The sequence below is a fragment of the Tarenaya hassleriana genome, unplaced genomic scaffold (assembly GCF_000463585.1).
Source record: "Tarenaya hassleriana unplaced genomic scaffold, ASM46358v1 Cleome24, whole genome shotgun sequence".
Taxonomy (NCBI): Eukaryota; Viridiplantae; Streptophyta; class Magnoliopsida; order Brassicales; family Cleomaceae; genus Tarenaya; species Tarenaya hassleriana.
The window spans coordinates 400614-418237 of record NW_010965696.1 but is presented as its reverse complement, the minus strand read 5'-3'; the positions used below and the strand labels follow the sequence as shown (position 1 = coordinate 418237).

The following is a 17624-nucleotide window of genomic DNA, read 5'->3' as shown; positions in this document are numbered from 1 at the left end:
GAGTCTAATAGGTCGGTTAGGCAAAATTATGCCTAGGGTAAGTCCAATCAGGTTTGTGCGAGAGTCTAGGAGGTCGGTTAGGTAGAAATATACCTTGTGTTAAGTCCAATCAGGTCTTGGTCTAGAGTGTGTTAGATCCGTTTAGGTAAGATGTACCTAGGGAGATGTCCGGTTAGACTTGGTTTAAAGTCCGTTAGATCGGGTTAGGCTGAATGTCTAGGTTAAGTCCGGTCAGGTCGTATTCTCTAGGTCTTGTAGGTCTGATTAGGTAGAGACGTACCTAGGATTAGGACCGATAGACTAGGGTTAGAGCGTGTCAAGCACGGCTAGGTAGAAATATACCTAGGGTAGGTCTTATAGGCTGATTTTAGAGATCATTAGGTCTGTCTAGGTAGAAACATACCTAGGGTTAAGTCCTCTAGGGTTCGGTCTCATCCCTCGTGTCATGTTGCATCACTTCTAGGGTCGGTTAAGTCTCTTCCGGGTAGGGTCGGTTTTAGACTCTTGTTATTCTCATATCTCGAGGGGATTATCATAAGCTTACTGTTAGGCTAGTCCCAGAATCCGTGCAACCCATCTACCAAATTCTCTGTCATGTTCTTGAGTTCTTACCTGAAAGTTTGAGTTGTTGGTTACTGATTCTTGGTTTCTTTCAACGCGCGCGAATTCGACGGAACAGGTGGAACACCAGCAAGATTTCAAGAAAGGAAAGGCGGTAAAAGGCGGCGGCGATGGCCGGAGAAACAGGAGGAAGCATAAGGTTTCGTCCTCGGGGCACGATGTTTCGTCATCGTCCTCAAACAACTACGGAGTCCCCACTTCGTAAAAACGTGACGAGCACTCTGTTCCGCTTGCTCGAACCTAACCGTTGAAAGGGGATGAACAAGGGCGGTTGTGTCTGAATCCGACGGTGGCCTTGTTTCGTTCATCCGGTGGTGGATTCGACTTCAGGCTTTAGGGTTAGCTCTCTGGTTCTTTTGGATCTCTTTGAATTTGTCAGCAGAATTTGTCGTCTTATAACGTGTTACACTATTGAAGTGTTCGTTAAGAAGAGATTCTGATATAATATTCCTTCAAGCGTATGGGGGTTTTTTGGTAAATTCATATGCTTATCCTCTTTCCGGCGACGGAATTGTTTCTCTTTCTTCGAATACTGACCCCATCCCGATTCAGATCTAGAGTCTAATCTGGCCTTCTGCAAAAAAATGCCATTCATGAATGTTGTGGATCAGCCCCGGTCGAGGTCCGCCTCGCCATTCTCTCCGATCACTCGTGTGTTTGAACGGAAAAAGAAAACAGAGGACACAGTCGAGATACGAGTTCAGCACCGAGCATAAAGCTCGGGCCTACGTCTCGGGAAGAGGAAGCCGCGTCTTTTGCTAGGGTTTACAACAGGAAACACCGCCGAAAACCGCCGAACGGCGGTCCCGAACACGGAGAAGCGAAAATCGCCTCCGTCAGAGAGAGAAAGAACCAGAACCGGAAAAATGCGAGATAGGGAACAACACAAAACCTAGGTCAGATTAATGACCTTAACAAATGACCCATTTGCCCCCTCGAACCTTCTGTTTCGCCCAGAAGCTTTGAAAGCTTCCACTTCGCCTGGAGACTTCGGGAACCTACCACTTGTTGTGGATCAGCCCCGGTCGAGGTCCGCCTCGCCATTCTCTCCGATCACTCGTGTGTTTGAACGGAAAAAGAAAACAGAGGACACAGTCGAGATACGAGTTCAGCACCGAGCATAAAGCTCGGGCCTACGTCTCGGGAAGAGGAAGCCGCGTTCGTAGCTAGCAAACACACGAGTGATCGGAGAGAATGGCGAGGCGGACCTCGACCGGGGCTGATCCACAACATTCATGAATGGCATTTTTTTGCAGAAGGCCAGATTAGACTCTAGATCTGAATCGGGATGGGGTCAGTATTCGAAGAAAGAGAAACAATTCCGTCGCCGGAAAGAGGATAAGCATATGAATTTACCAAAAAACCCCCATACGCTTGAAGGAATATTATATCAGAATCTCTTCTTAACGAACACTTCAATAGTGTAACACGTTATAAGACGACAAATTCTGCTGACAAATTCAAAGAGATCCAAAAGAACCAGAGAGCTAACCCTAAAGCCTGAAGTCGAATCCACCACCGGATGAACGAAACAAGGCCACCGTCGGATTCAGACACAACCGCCCTTGTTCATCCCCTTTCAACGGTTAGGTTCGAGCAAGCGGAACAGAGTGCTCGTCACGTTTTTACGAAGTGGGGACTCCGTAGTTGTTTGAGGACGATGACGAAACATCGTGCCCCGAGGACGAAACCTTATGCTTCCTCCTGTTTCTCCGGCCATCGCCGCCGCCTTTTACCGCCTTTCCTTTCTTGAAATCTTGCTGGTGTTCCACCTGTTCCGTCGAATTCGCGCGCGTTGAAAGAAACCAAGAATCAGTAACCAACAACTCAAACTTTCAGGTAAGAACTCAAGAACATGACAGAGAATTCGGTAGATGGGTTGCACGGATTCTTGGACTAGCCTAACAGTAAGCTTATGATAATCCCCTCGAGATATGAGAAAAGGCGTAAGAAAGAGACTTACTCCCAAGGAGAAGAAGCTGTGAGGACGGGCCTCAAATCCAAAGTGATCGTCCAAACTCGTTCTCTCTGAACTTGTTTCAGACGAATGCTGGTCTTTCGGGTCAAAGCTAACACTACAAGAAGTATTAAAAGTCGAGGTAGAACGTGAAGAAGACGACCTGAACGCCTCAGTATCTGCGTTGAACATTTCGTGAAACAGCTCTTGTAGCTGTTCAAAGCTCTCCTCTGCATTCCCCTGTCAAAAAAGAACCCGGAATCCTGTCACTTACACAATTCCGTAGCATTCTCCTGTCTAAGACGCAAGATTGATCCTAATTCAAGACAAGAACATGTAACCATTGAATCCATACATAAACAACTTCCCAAGGAACGATGTCTTTACCGCGGGAAAGATTATCACAAGCCTGTAACCGCTACCCGAACCAATTATTTGATGAACATGACATGAAGGGTGAGATTATGTTCACTTGAACGTTCATCTATGCTGATCCAAACAAATAACAATTCTATGGTAGAAATTAGAAAACAATCGCTTACATTAGGCTTAGATTTGCTCATCATAGTCGCCATTTCGCTCAAGAAATCGCCCATTCCCTGCACAACGAGAAGATCTGTAAATAACCTGCTCAAGAAATCATCGAATCTGGTCTCAGTGAGCAAAGAAAGCAAAAGATAAGAGCATTTCCCTTTGAAACACATTGACCAAGCAGGGAAAAGATTTCGCTACATCTATCTTTCAGACATGTTTTTGCCGGGACAATGAGCCGTTTTGGATTCGAAGCAAGTCCCGGGACTGTTGTTCTAGTGTTACCGGGATAAATCCAAGATTTTGAAGGGTCAAGAAGAGTGTACAAAAGGGAGAAATTTTGTGGAAGAAGCAAGAAAAAAAAAGAGAGAGATTTACGTTCTGGTCATCATCATCACTATCATAAGCTCCAACGTCGTACAGGAACCTCTTGTTCGAATCAGACAGAACTGTGCCCACAAAAAGTTAATCAGAAACAGTAACAATATATTAATTTAATATCAAGGAACAGGGGAAAACAATATCTTGTGGATCCAATAATCAATTTCCAATTGTTTCTTGAAATAATAATTAAAAATGACAAGAGAGAGGAACAAGTGAGATTACCAGAATAGGCCTGTTGAATTGCCTGAAATTTCTTCTTTGCTTCTTCCACATACTCCGTATTCCCCGAGGACGAACAGCGATCTGGATGCCATCTCTACTCCAACCAACAAAAATTTAAGATTTCCCAAGAAAATTTCAGTCCAAAACATTATTTTTCCCTGGAAAAATTCCCAAGTGCATGATGCATCAGCTTAAAGTTTCCTTATGAGAAAGAGCTCCATGACCAAACATGACCCATTTTCCCCAGGAAACTTTTCCTCCAGGCTGTTTTCCCGGAAAATTTACAGTTTGCATGATCGCATGAAACTCCGAATGCTATGACTTTTCACATACTTGATCCCGACACCCTCCAGTACAAATCAGATATTGGACCCAAAGAGATCAAAACTCCACACTTTTACGTGAAATCTCCTCTGACAACCAATGCCCAGTTCAAGTAACAAAACCTAAGTCCTGTACTTCTATCTCAGGAATCAGACACAGAGACACAAAAGATCAAAAAACAGGCATTGAAATTGGAAAAAAAAAGGAAGAAGAATAAAAACTCACTAGAGCGAGCTTCTTATAAGCGCTACGGAGCTCTGTCACCGTACATTCCTTCTTCAAACCCAAAACAGCATACAGATTGTCGTTGTTTTTCTCGCCACCGTTCCCCGACATCTCTTCTTCTTCCTCCGACACAAACCCACGAAGCAAAACAGACAGATAATTCCGAAGCTTCGATGATTTTTCTTTATTTTCGACGAATTTCACAAACAAATACCAAACACCAAGAAACAGAAACGCAGATGCAAATCAATATCCTTACACAAATACGCCAGCGGAGTATATGCGCGTATGATACCAAGGAGATTCGAATGATTTTGAAAGAAAAAAAACAAAAACAAAAAACTACATTCTCGAGGGGTAGATTACGGAAACTTAGGGTTTCGATAGGTGACGTAGAAAAGAACAATCAAAACTGCATTCTCGAAGGGAAGACTAGGGAAACTTAGGGTTTCGATCGGTGACGTAGAAGAGAAGAGGAGCTTAGATGAAAACCGGAGAGAGAAGAGGAGAGAAAAAACAGAGCTTTTCTCCTCTCTCGCCTCCGGACGCAAAGCCTTGGAACTCTCCAGAATCACTACTTGTGAGATCTTTTTTGTCCTAATATTATTTCCTTTTTTATTTATTTATTTTTATTTTGTTCCTTGCGCAATAAAAATATTAATTAAATAAATATAATCTTTTGCATGTATGCAGTATGGACGAATGGTTCAAATATTCCAAAGTCCAAAAATGCCATGTGATTAAAACTTTCATGTCCATATGTATATACACAAGTTATTGTAAACAGCTTATAAATAAAATATTCGACTGAACTTACATATATTTGCTCATTACCAATGTTTTATCTCAAATTAATTTTTTTTTTGTGTGGGTCAAATATCAAAAGTAGGATCAACTATGTCTGCTTTCATTTGCATTTTTTTTTCCGATTGTCCTGCAAATAAAAAAAATAAATTATAATATCATCAAATAAAAATTGGTGTAATAAATGCATTTATCACACCAATGAAAACACCGAGTAATATTAGATTTTGATTTTTGACCAGAGAGATGCGAATGAGCGGTGGAGATATTTTTTCGGTTGGATTCGGACTCCAGAAGGTTCCATGGGTGTGGCATTTGAGTGATTTACTCCAACCCCGAGGGTCTTTTTCTAGCGCCTTCTAACGCTCCCAAGCAATTTCTGTGATCTTTCAAGATGATTTTTATAACCAGTTATCTCCATTACGAAAATTAATATTTGTAAACTTAATAGTTAATACCAAAATACCTTGGAAATAAATTTCTAAGTTAAAATCTAAAACAAAATACAAAATGTTAAAAAGGATTTTTCAAATTACAAACAAAAAATATTTTTATTAAAATTTTAAAAAACGTATACATTTTTTTTGTCAAGGTACTCCCCATGTTTTTTAGACCTCTCTCTCTATTCTCAATATCAATATGATTAGTATGATTTTCCATACTAATCAATGTTTATTTTCTCATTATCAATATCAGAATATCGAAATACATACTAATTAATGTTCATTTTCCAAATCACTTTTGGAACCATGGAGAATTTAAAGTTTCAACAGTTGCAAAAATGATATGAAGTGGGCATTTTTTTTTGTAGAGAAAAATTTATTATAATCAAAATATTTAATGGACATCATCTACAGTCTTCTGGAACGTGATTTACCATCGGTCCGTTCTTGAACATCGGACATAGTTTATTCCACGTTGGAAATCTGTATAGCTTTGTTGAAATTAATTAATACACACATACACATATACATATATATAATATGATTTTCTGTAACGATGAACATGGTCTAAATACAATAGAGAAGCTTGTAGAAACCCATATCCCCATCCACGCGTCACGGCATAACTATAGATAAATATAGTTTTTATTTGAAGTTGTAATTGCGATAGAATATTACACGTGTATTAATGAAATTGTTATAAAATATAAAAATTAGGTCAGCCATTGCATCGGATCTCGTACACTGAAAATATTGCAATTTGCAAAAGCTTTCATCCTCCATTTCATTACACACCATTCATTTATTTTCTCACCATTATCCTCTTTCATAAATTATTATATATACAAAAGTTACATCACAAAAACATATATAATGAATAAATAAATATTTGCTACATGTATATTTATAGATGAATATCTCTCTATATATATATATAGAGAGAGAGAGAAACGGACCTAATTAATTATTAGGTTGTGTAATTAGTATAACTAACATAATTTTAATTATTTAGATACATACAAATTTAATACAATTTAGTATTAATTTTATGTACTATCCAATAAAATCAAATTAATATTTTGTATTTTCATTTTATAATCAATGTTTTTAACAATAAAATTTTCGAAATCACTATATTTAACTTATTTAAAAAAAAATAAAAAAATTATTTTTTGCATACAAAGTTTATAAATTTGGTGAAAATATTGAACCAGGCCAATAAATGGTTTAGTTACGCCAACTAGGGGTGGGCGTTTCGGGAAACGGTTCGGGTTCGAGACGGAATAGATCGGTTCGGTTCTTTCGGTTTTACAAAAATAGGTACCAATCGGGTTTTTTATTGTATTCGGTTCGGTTCGGTTTCGGTATCGGTTCGATTCGGTTCCGGGTTTTATTAAAAAAAATGTTAGATTTCCTTTAAAAATATTCGGTTTTTCGGGATTTTTAAAGTTCGGTTTGGTTCGGTTCGATTCCGGAAAAATTCGGTTCTCTAAAAATGGTACCGTTCGGAAAATAACAACGGTTTCGGATCGGAAAAAATACCGTTTTAACGATTCGGTTCGGTCCGGTTCCGAAGAACCGAACCGAAACGTCCAGCCCTAACGCCCACTCTTTTTGGATTGGGTCATAAATGGGCCTTGTAGTTGGGTTTTCCCCACTACATTTTACAGTATGTTCTCATCCAACGGTTGAGATGATGTCTACGTGGAAGCTTTTGATTCCGCCACGTCATTTCCGTTATCATTTGTTTAGACACGTGTAAGCCTCAGATCCCTCGGAAGCCGTAGATTCTTCCCTCCACTGATGAAGAAAAAAAACAGAACCCATTACTTGTTTGTTTTGGATATTGATAGAATCTCGTCAGTTCTTTGTTCTTGAATCGAAGATGATTAGCAGCGTTTTGATTCACACAAAATCCGAAGAAACTAGAAAAGAGGAAAGGTAATAAAATAAAACAGAGACACACCTGAAGACGACAGAGATGATGAGTTCCAGTGAGTTCCGATGAGCTCCGACGAAGAAAAACCTTAATCGAAGAACACATAAGAGAGGGTTTGATGAGATGAAGACGGGGGTTTCAAGCGAGAGATCATGAAGAGAGTTTTAGACTTTGAATGGTAGTGGCTTTTATTTTGGGTTTTTAGGTTTAGTTTTTGGTTTTTAGTTTTTAGTTTTTGATTTTTGGCTTTTGGATTTTATAATATTTGAAAACTCAAAAAAAGTAGCTTTTGGTTTTTCATTGATTTTTTCACTAAAATGGCTTTCCAAGTTTTTAGGAAAAGTAATTTTGTAAAAACTTGAATGTTGTTTTTTTTGGTTTTTGGATTCTAAAAACTCCAAAAACTCCCACCATTCAAGGCCTTAGTTTTTTTTAAAAAATTTGTTATATAAGGGTATTTTGGTCATTTGATTTAAACGCATGGAAACGCTACCGAAACGCATCCAAAAGGCAGCGTTTTGATTTTTGAAGTTTGGTTGCGGTAGCGTTTGGTTGCGGTTTGACCAATCAGTTTTGTAACCGCCACCAACCGTCAGAAATCGCAACCGCTCTGTTTACGGTTGGTGGCGTTGCAACCAGTCACCCCTATATCGTCTTTATTAAAAAAAAAATCTCATATTCTAACATTTCTTAGTCAAATTTGAATTGGATTTACATTGTCTTCTTCTATTAAAACTACTTTTGATTCAATTCACGTGTTGTTAAATAGTTCTTAGAATTTCCGTCGATTATCCTTCGAGTTCAGTAGAGAATTTCCGATTCGTATCATTTTCTAATTGTTTAAATATCAAATATTCAATTTTATTCAAATCTTTATTACGTTCTACTTTTTTTTCATAAATTCATGATAAAGAGAAGAAAGTATGGTGAGCAGGTGAAGTGTCAAAAATAATTATATATGATTATATGTTGCTAAAATTGTTAAGCCCGTTGTATTATATACAACAGATATAAAAAATATTTCGTTATAATTTAATTGATTCTGTGGAAAAAATGAAGCAAAACATGGAAAATATACAAGCACACGGAAAATTTTATATTTGACTGTTATTTGTAAAAAAACAAATGAGGATTTTAATCAAATATTACGTGATGGGAGTTTAAAACATTGATTATTAGACAAGCATTCATGACATTCTAAATTTTAGAATGTTATGTGTAAAAACATTGCATCTTTTAGAAAAAATAAATTTTCTAACATTCTCTAACCATACCGTTTTATAATTAAAAAAATATATGAAATGTCTCGACAATCAATAAGCCCAAAAAAATTGCTAATTTGATTTTAGAGAGCAATAGGGGTGGGCGTTTCGGGAAACGGTTCGGGTTCGAGACGGAATAGATCGGTTCGGTTCTTTCGGTTTTACAAAAATAGGTACCAATCGGGTTTTTTATTGTATTCGGTTCGGTTCGGTTTCGGTATCGGTTCGATTCGGTTCCGGGTTTTATTAAAAAAAATGTTAGATTTCCTTTAAAAATATTCGGTTTTTCGGGATTTTTAAAGTTCGGTTTGGTTCGGTTCGATTCCGGAAAAATTCGGTTCTCTAAAAATGGTACCGTTCGGAAAATAACAACGGTTTCGGATCGGAAAAAATACCGTTTTAACGATTCGGTTCGGTCCGGTTCCGAAGAACCGAACCGAAACGTCCAGCCCTAACGCCCACTCTTTTTGGATTGGGTCATAAATGGGCCTTGTAGTTGGGTTTTCCCCACTACATTTTACAGTATGTTCTCATCCAACGGTTGAGATGATGTCTACGTGGAAGCTTTTGATTCCGCCACGTCATTTCCGTTATCATTTGTTTAGACACGTGTAAGCCTCAGATCACTCGGAAGCCGTAGATTCTTCCCTCTCGAACTTTCCTGCGACATGTTACGGTGTTCTATAAGTAGCTTTAACATTTTCCTGGCATCCAAATAGTCCCTGCGAAGATCTAAAGAGCAACTTTCTCGGAATTGATGATTCGATTTCTCTGGACTGTGGTTCTTTAATTTTGCTTTGCTCGCGAAATCGTCGGCAGCTAGAAGCTTAGTTCGCAGGTGGGTTTCCTCGCGATTGGATTCATATTTAGTTTTCTCTGCGTCCCGCCCTTTTTTTTCTCGGGAAACAATCAGTGATGAAATTAGTTTAGTTTCATTTCATGTCAATGGAGCTTATTTGGGTCACCGAGAGAGAACTACTTTTACGTAGTTTTCTGTTCTCTCGTTTGGAATCCGACAGTGATGGTGGTCCTCGTTTTCTTCATCGATTTGATCCAAGAATCACAAATTTTTCCGGGAAAGAGAACATGTGTTTTCTCACTTTGCACTGACAATCTGTGTTTTCGGTCCTGAAGCTCGGAATTGTTTGGGTTGCGAGAAGACTTGAGAATGAGCACTGCGACGATGGCCCACCTGTTTGGATTGCCTGAGACGATTGAGAAATTGGTGTTCCCATCTTCAAGATCCAACGAGGGTAACGATAGCAGAGGAGCTCTTCCTGTCGATATTCTAGAAACTTCCAAAGAGTACATTTTCTATCTCGACATCCCCGGCATCACCAAATCCGACATCCAGGTACATATACACTAGCTGAATACACGCAGTTTGAAGCATATATGTATGTGTGTGTGTCTTAACGACTTGGGATTTCATCTTATGCTTTAGTGGTTTGGTTTCAAGGTTTGTGCTTGTGGTTTCCAATGGCGTCAGTAACTTATACATGAATGTACAGAACATGTGAAATTGCTTGAGAAGTTGTGTTTTCATAGTTTTAGATCCATCCCTTAAGTTCCTTGGCAATGTGTGCTATGAAGGTGTCTTTCTCAGGAGTCCTAGGTTTGCACTGTCCCTGCAAGAGCCGGTGAGCAGAGGCAAGGATTTAGGGTTTGCGACAGTGGAAGTTAAGCTTTTTTCCATGCGTGTTTGTTTCCGTGTATGAGACGCAAGGAAACCAGGAATTAGGGTTTAGGACACTGAAAGTTAAGCTTTTTCCCACCAGTGTTTGTTTCAGAGGCAACGAAACCTGAAACTGTCTGGAACTGGTGTCAGGTGACGGTGAAGGACGAGAGAACGCTGGTGATAAAGAGCAACGGGAAGAGGAAGAGAGAAGAAAACGAACATGGGTGCAAGTACATTCGGCTCGAGAGGAGAAACCCTCAAAACCTCTCGAGGAAATTCCGGTTACCCGAAGACGCAAACGCGGCCGCGGTCACCGCCAAATACGAAGACGGGGTTTTGACAGTTGCGGCGCCGCCGCCGAAACCGAAGACCGTCCAAGTCTCAGTCTCTTGAAATGTAAAATGTTTTGATCTTCGGAACCTATGTTTCGATGTGTGTGTGATGATGATGCAGTTTATGTATGTAAGATGTTCTTTTTCTGTTACAATGGGTATTTACAAGTCTGTTCTATCTTCTCCTGTCTGGAAAACTTAATTACCAATCTTCTTTCCTCTTCCTCCCTCTCGATGTCGGATTTTCTGTCTTTCCGAAGAAGAACAGCTCGCCCTTCGGGTGAGTTCCTCTCTTTACCTCGGATCAAAACCCCTATCTGATCAAACTTTTTGCAGACACTGTTGTCCTTTGAAGCCCTTCCCAATCACCAGAAATGGCCATCTCCGTGCAATACCCACCTCACGAATCGCTCGTGAATCCCTCCCAAAGCTTCTCCCTTGCTCTCGTTTGCTCCCCCTCCCTGGATCCACACAAGACGAGGCCGATGTTTTTAACTTTGAAAAAGAGCAAGAAAGTATGATCCATCTCCAAGATCACGCGTTTCTACGACTGAAAACGCCGTGTTTTTTGGGTTTTGCAAGGCGTTTTAATGGAGAGAATGCTGCTCCTCACCTTTGAGCTGGCACCCGATTCGCTTGCAGAAGTCGCCGACTCTATATATATGTCTTCTGGAACGTTCTCCGAAGACCGAAGTGCTATGGATCTGCGGGATAAAAAAATGGGGACGGTTTTCTAGAAGCTGCATTGGAGAACAAGCTTTGGTATTTTCCAAAAAAAAAAGAAAATTTTACCTGCCATAGCTCTCGTCTTCGCACGAGTTTCCCGAAGAGGAAACCCAATCCATATCGAAAGCTGCGCATGCACATTGCTCACCGTGTCCATCAAAGCAGAAACAATCGTTTTCAAGAATGTAATTCGGCTCCGCATCTTTGCAGGGCTGCCTGAAACATGGAAGCCCGAGTCAGGGGACACTATGGAAAAGATTTCCCGGTAGAAGGTTTCACAGTGATCACGAGCCTACCTTGGAACACATGCCGCCACATCCTCGCCCGATTCCGTGGTTACACACGTCGTGATATCGGGAGTGGACTCTGAAAGGCCTTTCGTTTCTTGATCATTCTCGGGCAAGGACTCACCATTTCCAATTACTTTCCCGAATGCAGATATATCGCTCTCACAGAGAATATTACCTTCTGATAAAGATCGTTTCATCGAGTACCTAAGGAAATCAAAGTCCCCTCTCTCAGCTGATATTCAGGAAAAAAGCATCGTACGTTTTATTTTTATTTCCAGTCTCTCAATGACCAGAGATGTTCTAGAGTCCACATAAACCCAAAAAAAAAATGTACCTTACAATCTCTGCAATGGCATTGGCACCGATTCTTGCAACATTGTAATGCTGGTCTGAACCCAGTTCCCATAATGCTGGTTTTCCCGGTTGTGGCTGTAAGTAGCCCAAGAACCTACAGAAGGAATTCAACAAGCCAAGAAATCGCAGCAAGATCAGTCAACAACTTTGTGCTTGATCTCGATGTTCAGTATGAGAAGGTATAGAGAAGACACTTATGTCAACATACATGTTAATGGCGTATTGCTTTTCAGCGTCCATATAAGCATTACTGTAGTAGCGTTGTAAAGTTCTGAAGAATTCCTGGGACTGTGTTGCGGCTTTCCATTGCCCTCTCCTCTCGCAAAATATCTGTCCATAATGTCAAACGCAAAGGGAATGAGATCGGGTAATAATACCTATAATCTTCGACCTGCAAGCAGCAAAGTAAACTGTACATACAGCGATTACCTTGTTGTGAGCTGCTGATCCTCCGTACTGAAGGGCGAGAGTGTCACCCATTGTCTCATAAAGTCCCATCAAATCTTCGGCGAGGGGATTTTCTAGATCGATATCAGTAGTTTCCGTAAACCCTAGAGCATGAAGCTGACGCCCGAGAGCTACCAACCCATACGCATATTGAGCAACGTTGGTGCGATCTAAACAGTCTATGCAATTTGTCCTCAAGACTCCTTTCTGAAACATAGTCGTTTTCACTTGGTGGTCCTCTTTGGTGGCACTATCATCGTTACCGTTTTCCATTGCCAACTTTGAGGCGGTTTCAGCTTTTCCGGGAAGGTCGTTTGTAGAACATTCTCCATTACTTTTCCTACAATCAATTAGAGCGAAGGAGAAGGCATTAGACTTGTAGTACTACACAAGGACTATAAGCCAATTCAGCAGGATTGTTACAGCTGACTTTCACTTGAAGGCAAGTAAACGTTACATTTCGAAGAAGGAACTATAAAAAATCAATCAGAAAAACTTAGGATCCTATATATTGTGGATACAAGAAAGACGAACAACATACGAGGTGCAACCATACACACCCTTTATAATCCTTTACTGTGTGGTAGTCCTCAGACAAAAAGGAGTTATATTTATGTATTAAACCGGATTTATTCTGCTAGTTACTCAGAAACACTGGTTCCCAAGGTTATATGAAACTACAGAAAAACCGATAGGATCATGAATCGGATACTTACTCCAAGCCAGATGGATTCTGCATCCCTTCAGCTCTCAGATCAGAAGATAGCTGACAGTAGAAGATGCCAGTCAAGTTCATCGCGTAAGCAGTAAGCTTGCCAAGAATTCCCAACACGTTTGTAGCTTTGCTGAAAAAAGAGTATACCCACTTTCAGTAAGAGCCATTGTTCTTCAACAATTAACAAAAGAAAGTAGCATATGAAGTGGTGTTCATCATTTTACTTTCGCGAGTGTTTATGCAAATCCCAATGAAGAGGCCGTAGACGTTCCTCCTTGCTCAACCCTTTGTTTATGAATCTAATGGCATTTGCAAACTCTGCACGCAGAATAGTCTCACGAGGCCTCTTTTCACGCGTCTGTTATCAGTCAACATATTAAGAGTTAGCAGGCAGATTATATCAGAATCTCAGCATTAAAGTGTATAAGAAGATCATATCGTTGATGAGTTTAAAAAAAACTGACCTTTATCAAGTTCAATATAATGATTGGATTTCCATATCTTTTCGCGAGGTTTTCGAAATGAAGTCTAGTCGCCTCAAAGTTCGGGTCTTTCTGGGACACTGTAGACAGATACGATTAATTATCAAACGAGTTTAAAAGACAAATGACAAGAGCTTTAATGGTCAGAGAACAGATATCATACATATTATATCAGGTTTGAGATTCAAGCGTGATGTCTCCTGAGACCAAAACAAAGGAATCGAACCCCGGTTCTGAGCTACGGAACTTATCCGGACAGGACAACCATCTGGAACATCTTCAAAGATGATTTGTTCTGTCTCAACATCATTAGCTACCCTGCCTTTCTCATTCACACCACGTTTCAGATATCTGGGGCACAACACAGAAGATTATGAATCCAGTAACAAACTCAAAAGTTAATTAAAGTTAGCCAGAAATGGGTATCTGTTCTACATGCACTCAACACAGAAGTGGGAGCATGTCTGTGAAAGAGAAATTTCCACCATATAGAAACAGGTCATGGGCTACAAACTCAAAGGATAAATAGTTATGTGCCCCCCCCCCAACACCTGCCTGAGAGAGAAATACTAGAAGAAGAATGGAGTTAGTACCTCGTGCCAGCATAATGGCGTGACCGACGAGCAATGAGAGTCAATTTAAAGCTCTTCTCAGCTATGGAGAGTTTAACCTACATTTCCAAAATTCAAGAGATAAAAAGTTCAAAAATCGTGAACGAGAACAAAACATCAAGAAAGCATTCATACAATGGCTATGGTCGCTGTTAGCTTAAATTTTGAGAGAGCTTCTCCTTGAATTCCGCATCTTCAAAATCCAAAACAAAGCCAGAAAATTCATGGAAACTTACTCATACAAGCAACTATAGATACGAAAGCAACCAACTTTGGAACATCAAATCTAACAAGTTAATTCAAGCTATCGTTTCCTTTATATGAAGAAGTACATAAGAGACTCAGTACATGAAATACCTTCTTGAAGAATCCATAAACCAAGGCAACTGTCCACAAACAATCCTTAAGGATACTCCGAATCCCTCGGGTTAAGTACTCATTCCAGACAAACATGGAATCATAGTAAGCCCGTAATTTAACGTTATTGCACAGTTTCCTCTGAAGGTTATGCATGATGTGATAGGAATAGCTGAAGAAGAAGTCCTTCGTGAGATCGACTGAGCAGAGTAGCTTCTTGTACCTGTAAAATGCCGAGGGAGAAATATGTAACATGCAAATGGAAAAACACTTTAGATCCTGCATGCCTTAATAAAAGAAAAGAAAATCAACATTTAAACATATTAGATGAAACAACGTTAAAATGAAAATGACGGAAATTGAAATTATTTTCCCCCCTATCGATAATACCTTGCCGCACAAAATGTTAAGCGGGAAACATAGCAGAACGGGTGTACCTCCTTGTACAGACGCAGGAGAAGAAGAATATATAGAAAGAAACTCAAATATGCAAACTGGCTAAATATATAAGAAAATGAAAGGATTCTAATTTCCGGATTATCTCCAAAAGAAAAACAGCAAAAACAAAAGAACCTGGAAAGAATTTGGTCACGGAAGCTCATATCACAATGGATATCTCTGCAATACCAAACTCGTCTATTGGAGAAACTCCGAACCTCTTATTATGCAAACCGAGGGACTATAGAACAAGACACCATAATAATCTTAGAGTCTAAATACAAGTGAAGGATTATAATTTGAACGTATATGTCGATAGGGATACCAAGTACAAGTTCCATTTACAAGCAGAAGTGACGTAAGACCTTTTCTCATCCTTAGAATGAGCCACATTGGATAGCACAGAGGAATGTGGAATTGTTATCATCTCACTCTTGACTGCCGCATATACGGTGTGCCCACAAATTGCACCAAGCTTCGTTCTTTTTGTTATAATCAGCATGTAATATGGTCCCAAGAACCTTATGAATCCTAAATGGAGAGATTCCACAATGTGAATGTCAGTTCTAAACAAGAAGAAGGTGCAAGTATTATTACGAATAAGAGGCGTGATAATGGAGGGGACATACCGACTATCCCGTAGCAAACGGTGATAAATCTCAGCCCACCAGTTGACCTGTTCCCCTCGTGGATCCTTCTCAAGAGTTCTAAGCATTCTGCTTCATTGTAGGTTGTCGAATCTTCGTGAATGTTTAGCTCCGAGGGCTCTGTCCTATCCAACTTTAGGATCCTCCAAAAGGTTCGGTTCTTATCCCTTCCTATCATGTAGAAGTTCTGCAGAAAGGAATCCGACATAAGTAATGCCTAACACGTTACTCGGACAGGAGCATTCCAGATGGAAGACCACGAGTTCAACATTCCAAAACAGTAACAAGTGGATGCATAACGGACAAAATCAAACGAGATCAAAGCTCAAATCTTTGGAATTTCTAGAGATCTCATAGCCGATAGACATTAAATTTACAGCACAGAAGATAAACCCAGGTGAAGCAGAATCAAATAAATCATCTCATCAAGCTAAAGTCACCGCCATTACCCAACCGCGTAACAGCAAGAACAACCTGTAAACGTATCACGCACTTCGAATCTCTAATCCATCACTCGCAACAACTCCATACATGGAAACGGGAAAATTCAAAAACTCGAGTTCGAATTTCAAAAATAAAAAGACATCTAGAGACAAGCAAATCAACGTAGGTGATGAACTATCCCATAGACAAGAGGAGAGAATCACCGAGCGAGTTTCATAGAGCCTGAATTTCTGGAGATACGACGGACTCGTGTCGGCTCCTTGTCCGATCCATTTCTCTGACGCCGCCATCAAAAACCGTTTTGACCTCCGAGCTCCAAAAACTCGGGCCTTCGATTCAGAAACCAGACAAGATCAAGCGTAAAAGACAAAGAAGAAGAAGAAGAAGAAGAAGAAGAAACAACTAGATCACAGAAGGAAATCCCAGAAACCTTACAGCTCACAAGAATTGAAATCTTCACACGTACAAAACTATACACAGAGAAAAAAGAAATGGGTACAATTACAACTGTAACCAGACACACACAAGACCAGAATCCAGACAAACACCCGAATTCACCCTTTCCTCGAATCGTTTTCGAACCAAAGACTTTCCTGGAAAATCACATAAATTTTCGAAATTGCTTCAGATTAGCAGAGAAAACGAAGAAGATGATGATTATGACGAGAGAGCTGCAGTGACAAGAACCACAAAAGAAATTGCGAGACGAGAAAAAACAGGAATGGGCAATTTTGTTTTTTTAACTCTAGGCGCTCGTTAAATATGGCCGAAACAGAGCCGTAAACTCGCCCCGAAAAGCGAGTTTGACTCGGGCGAGTTGCTAACTATAAGCGTAACTTTTATAGCGTGTTGTATTTGTATGGTCCAATATATAAGAATCATATATTGTTTAATGTACATAATTATTCAAATTCTTATTGTAATTTTGATATGGAACTGAGTATTTTAATTTCCTTATAATCAAATTACGCCAAAACTAGATTCCCTCCTTTCTTTCCCTGAAATTTTGAGTTGATATTAATGATTCATCTTTAAATATTACAATTACTTGATAAGATCGACCCTTCTCGTTTTATCATAAAAAAAATTCCGCAAAATTAATATAAATACTACAAATATTATTATTTTTCGTTTTATCTAATATTTTTTAAAAAAAAATAATTGTAATTCGTAGTACACTAGACTCGTATTAAAAACGAAAACCTAATTATCATCTACCGTATTTCATTTTAATTTTAAAAATCAGACCACGTTAGAAATACAATGATTTAGGATTTTATTTGTATTACTTTTTGCTCTTTAGACCATAAGAAATTAATGGAAAATACAAAATGGCCAATTAGATATATCTTATTAAGTTAATAATTAAAACTAAATTAGTCAATGACCAA

The 17624-nt window shown here is 39.4% G+C and overlaps 3 protein-coding genes across 5 annotated transcripts; 1 reads left to right on the top strand and 2 right to left on the bottom strand.

Moving 5' to 3' along the window:
* Nucleotides 1-1972: 1972 nt before the first annotated feature.
* LOC104815610 (dnaJ homolog subfamily B member 6) lies at nt 1973-4841 on the bottom strand. The gene is made up of 6 exons (XM_010544070.1): nt 4265-4841; nt 3716-3809; nt 3488-3558; nt 3121-3177; nt 2585-2818; nt 1973-2393 (listed from the first exon to the last, which is right to left on the bottom strand). The coding sequence occupies exons 1-6, from the start codon at nt 4373-4375 to the stop codon at nt 2247-2249; spliced, it is 714 nt and encodes a 237-aa protein (XP_010542372.1). The 5' UTR covers nt 4376-4841; the 3' UTR covers nt 1973-2246.
* Nucleotides 4842-9416: 4575 nt separating this feature from the next.
* Nucleotides 9417-10902, top strand: LOC104815608 (17.4 kDa class III heat shock protein). Its single transcript, XM_010544066.1, has 3 exons — nt 9417-9550; nt 9847-10066; nt 10541-10902. The coding sequence occupies exons 2-3, from the start codon at nt 9881-9883 to the stop codon at nt 10781-10783; spliced, it is 429 nt and encodes a 142-aa protein (XP_010542368.1). The 5' UTR covers nt 9417-9550; nt 9847-9880; the 3' UTR covers nt 10784-10902.
* LOC104815609 (phosphoinositide phosphatase SAC2-like) lies at nt 10778-17031 on the bottom strand. Of its 3 annotated transcripts, XM_010544067.2 has the most exons (16): nt 16437-17031; nt 15772-15976; nt 15508-15673; nt 14705-14927; nt 14330-14406; nt 13900-14087; nt 13719-13816; nt 13479-13612; nt 13256-13384; nt 12522-12879; nt 12301-12422; nt 12073-12186; nt 11745-11942; nt 11515-11664; nt 11336-11426; nt 10778-11183 (listed from the first exon to the last, which is right to left on the bottom strand). In XM_010544067.2, exons 1-16 carry the CDS (start codon nt 16521-16523, stop codon nt 11088-11090), a joined length of 2436 nt encoding a protein of 811 aa, XP_010542369.1. In that variant the 5' UTR covers nt 16524-17031; the 3' UTR covers nt 10778-11087. The 3 variants fall into 3 exon arrangements, with proteins under 3 accessions (XP_010542369.1, XP_010542370.1, XP_010542371.1); XM_010544068.1 differs by lacking the exons at nt 15508-15673; nt 15772-15976; nt 16437-17031 and adding an exon at nt 15095-15437; XM_010544069.1 differs by lacking the exons at nt 15508-15673; nt 15772-15976; nt 16437-17031 and adding an exon at nt 15278-15437.
* Nucleotides 17032-17624: the final 593 nt, after the last annotated feature.

Coding starts and splice junctions, on each gene's coding strand:
- LOC104815610 (XM_010544070.1), bottom strand. CDS start 4,375: ATGTCGGGGAACGGTGGCGAGAAAAACAACGACAATCTGTATGCTGTT. Junction 3,178..3,487: donor GTGATGATGATGACCAGAAC/GTAAATCTCTCT, acceptor CTCGTTGTGCAG/GGAATGGGCGATTTCTTGAG. Junction 2,819..3,120: donor TGAGCAAATCTAAGCCTAAT/GTAAGCGATTGT, acceptor CTTTTTTGACAG/GGGAATGCAGAGGAGAGCTT.
- LOC104815608 (XM_010544066.1), top strand. CDS start 9,881: ATGAGCACTGCGACGATGGCCCACCTGTTTGGATTGCCTGAGACGATT. Junction 10,067..10,540: donor TCACCAAATCCGACATCCAG/GTACATATACAC, acceptor AACTGGTGTCAG/GTGACGGTGAAGGACGAGAG.
- LOC104815609 (XM_010544067.2), bottom strand. CDS start 16,523: ATGGCGGCGTCAGAGAAATGGATCGGACAAGGAGCCGACACGAGTCCG. Junction 15,674..15,771: donor CGTTTGCTACGGGATAGTCG/GTATGTCCCCTC, acceptor CTCTCCATTTAG/GATTCATAAGGTTCTTGGGA. Junction 12,187..12,300: donor AAGCAATACGCCATTAACAT/GTATGTTGACAT, acceptor TTCCTTCTGTAG/GTTCTTGGGCTACTTACAGC.